Below are 3,691 nucleotides of genomic sequence, written 5' to 3'. Positions count from 1 at the left end.
TTTTGGAGCTATAAATATCGGTGGACCAAATCGTATTCATTCGGCTGCACAGCACAATGACAGCTCACGAGGTCCCAAAGGGGTCTATTAGAGTCCAAATATATAAAGCTTAATCATTCAAGTTGTTGCAACGTAGCATCATTGTTGTTTGTTTTAAGACTATGGTTTGGAATCGTCTAACGGAGCTTGATGACCAGTTGGAGTGGAAAAGGGACGTAAGTGAGGTTTAGGTCCTGATGGACGTCTTGGTATTATTGTTGACAATTTGATTGGATAGGATGTGGGCATGTCAGGCAATTTCCGAGATATTTTGACCAGGTCTTTTTGATTCAAAAGATATGGTATGGTTCGGACAAGGTGGTCCATTAGGAGATGATTGGCGGTCCGACAGAAGCAACAAGTTGTCCAAGTTAGATCATGTCTACAATCACACTGAACGAGTCACCTAGACAAGCGCATAATAAATGCATTTGTGCAGTGTTCCTAAAATCAACCTTTTTTTTTTTTTTTGGGTAAGAAGTTTCTAAAATCACCTTTGAGCTATTTTTTGCTACCTAATTTTGGATAGACTTGGAAGTTAGAATTGTCTCCGTGCATGTTGGGAAAACTACCATGTATGATGCTTTACACAATGTTGTGGATGTGCTTGATCAAATAATTTCAGGCTTTTTTTTTTTTTTTTTTGTGCCAAGGAACAATTTAATACTGTTTAGACTTGCAAGGATAGATTTAGGTCGCATCTTTTGTCGAAAAAAAAAATCATCTTCCTTCAAACAAATTTATTTTTTAATTATGTAATAATAATTTTGATATGCACGATTGAATGAACAAATTTCAAGATATCTTAAACCTATATTAGACACCATCTAATAATTGACATCACAAAAAATGATCAAATATTATTCAGGTAAAATCTGAATCCTATAAGGATCCCTTTCTTTCTCATTAGATATTGGCATCCTTAAAATAACAGCCATCTTTAAAAATGCAGGGACTTAGGAGGTGCTTCATATTTGACATGAATAATTCTACATGATTACTCTCATCAATATCAATAGTAAGAAAATAAATAAATAAATATTTTTAAAATTATAGGGATGAAAGATAATTTCTTAAAATAATCTTGAATACATAATTTTATTTGATGTCATGGAATGGAATAGATTTTGAAAGATGCCGACTTATCAACTTGGTAAAACTTCTGTCAATTATACTAAAGAATTTGAGAATGAGTCATGTTTTTATCAGGATTTGGAGAGAGATGACTGTTCTTGATTTGTAGACTTAAATTTGTGAAAAAGCACAAGAAGCTGATGACTGTACCCTTTCTATATATTTTGGAACTCCATGATACATCGATCTGATATAGATAGTCCTTCCATCAATTCTATATAGAAACATATGTGGTGCATCTATTTTTTAAATAAAAAAATAAAACATTATTTCAGAGTATTTAACATTTTAAGTTGAAGAAAATATAGTGCACAGCTGTACAATTTATGTTCCCTATGATATCCACTAATGTACACCTTCCCAGGATGCCCCTGTCCCCATTATTTCAGACCATATCAACACCCTTTACAACATGAACCCATCCGTCCTCATAATTTACATACAATCCCTCGTGGAACACGTATGCGTACACCTCGCCACCTAAGCCCATACCACCAAAGCCCACTAGAAGCAGGAGGGCAAAAAGCATACCATCTTCGAACGCCGCACGTGCGCACCGATCCACCGTAGTCAACTCCCCCACACGTGCGATGAACGTGACTTCCTGGACTCACCCACGTGACAGCGAGTCCCAGAGGGCGGCGCACTGCCGCCGGGCGAACCCCACCCGCTTGCCTTCCAGATCGTAGACCACCTCGAACCCCTGCTGCTGGAAGTTCCCAAGTGTACCCGCGGGTCCCCCGTAGTCCTCCTCCCCTTCTCCATCACCACCGCTCATCACCATCAGACACCCCACCCTTTTCCCTCCGCTCACGAACCCCATGAAGTAGTTCCTGCGGGGCAGCGCAACGCTCGCGTCCCCCGAGAAGTGGAGAGCCAGCCCTGGTACCCTCCGGCTCGCGTTCCGGTCCGACCCCCAATTATAGCACGGTCGTAGCCCGGTCTCGGACTCCGCCCGGACCGTCCGGTCGAATCCGGCTCGCACCATCTGCCGGTCGAACTCGGCTGCTAGACTGGAGTGGGTCTCGGCCGGGAGCATGGTGAAGGTGGTGCCGGAATCAACCACCATCCCACCGTTGCCGTTCCGATCGATGGTGGACAAAATGGAACTGGCCGGGATGCGAGTCGGGCCGACGGAGAGGGCGAGGAGGGCGACGGAGTAGAAGTAGGGGTGCTTGGGGTTGGGGAGGAGGGGAGTGTAGACGAACGGGGAGTCCGGTTCGGATGGACCGGCGGTGGGAAGGGAGCGGCCGAGGATGAGGGGGCTGGGGCGGAGGAGGCGGTCGGGGCGAAAGGAGTGGGAGACGAGACAGTAGGAGAAGCGGGCGGCGAGGGAGGGGGAGAGGGCGGCGAGTTGGGAGGGGAGAGAAAGGGGGCCCGCGCGGCCGAAGCCGGCGACTCCGACGGGTTCGGCGAGGGCGGAGTGGGCGCAGGCGAAGATGAAGCCCGGGAGGCGGAGGGGCCCGACGGAGAGGGACCCACGGCGGAGGCGGGCGACAAGGCTACCGTCGCCGTAGGCGTAGTAGAAGCGGGGGCATGGGTGGGCGGCGCAGGAGTCGTCCGTCTCGATAACTTCGAGGGGGCAGCCGGCGATAGCGCATAGGTCCGACGAGGAGGAGGACGAGGCGGCGACGGCCGAGTGGGCGGCGGCGCAGGCGGCGGAGCGGCATGAGACTAGATGAGAGCCGGCGGGCGGCGAGGGCGGAGGGGAGGGGGAGGTGGAGGGGATTTCTTTTCCTTCGCAGAGGATGCACTCGAAAGGGGAGCAGGGGAACCAGACAAGGTCACTGCCGGTGTCCATGTAGAGCTGGACGGTGGTAGGGGAATCGGGGGGTCCCACGGAGAGGGAGAGGGTGTAGTCGCTGCCAGAAGAGAGGGGAAGGGAGACCTCCCGGGCACGCTGCTGGTGGCGGTGACGGCGGTGGCGGGCGGCTGAGCGGAGCGAAGAGGTTTTGAGGAGGTGGTGGATGGTAGCGTTGGGGGAATCGGAATGGGTAAGAGAGTGCGTGAGAGGGAGGAGGATGAGTTGGTCGGATTGGGAGGAGGCGGAGAGAGGCAGGAGTTGGAAATAGAACAGGGTGGCAGAGAAGAGAAGGGAGCAGAGCAAGAATGGAGGTGTCGAAGCCATAGCCACTGGAGTGGTGGTATCGGAGAAAGAGAGGAGATCTAAGAATTTAAAAAGGGTTGAGAGAGAGAGAGAGTGAGAGAGAGGGTGGCGAGTCAGTGGTGGAGGTATGGGGTGTGGGGTAATGGGGAGGGAAGAAGCTTCCAGCAGTGTGGGGATGGAGTTCAAATGAGAACCGATGGATGAATAATGAATTCAATGGATTTGAAAAAAAGGGGCTGTTCGTGGATTGTCTCACATCATTTGATTTACCTGGGAGCCCTAAGCTTCTAGTAAGTCATCTTGCATGCCGTTGACATGCATCTCTGGCCGCTAGGGAGAGGAGTCCCCTAAGCGGTTCACCCTCGCGGGCACAAAGAGTAATTCTTTGTCCATATTTTTATTTAAAATTAT

At 49.5% G+C, this 3,691-nt stretch overlaps 1 protein-coding gene across 1 annotated transcript; it reads right to left on the bottom strand.

The window, feature by feature from the left end:
• Positions 1–1,289: 1,289 nt before the first annotated feature.
• On the bottom strand, positions 1,290–3,442 carry LOC105043867 (probable aspartyl protease At4g16563). Its single transcript, XM_073255734.1, has one exon. It carries the CDS (start codon positions 3,299–3,301, stop codon positions 1,784–1,786), a length of 1,518 nt encoding a protein of 505 aa, XP_073111835.1. The 5' UTR covers positions 3,302–3,442; the 3' UTR covers positions 1,290–1,783.
• Between the last annotated feature and the right edge of the window lie 249 nt (positions 3,443–3,691).

This window comes from Elaeis guineensis, chromosome 4 (assembly GCF_000442705.2).
Source record: "Elaeis guineensis isolate ETL-2024a chromosome 4, EG11, whole genome shotgun sequence".
NCBI classification, from domain to species: domain Eukaryota; kingdom Viridiplantae; phylum Streptophyta; class Magnoliopsida; order Arecales; family Arecaceae; genus Elaeis; species Elaeis guineensis.
The sequence above is the reverse complement of the archived record's forward strand: the minus strand, read 5'-3'. Positions and strand labels throughout refer to the sequence as shown.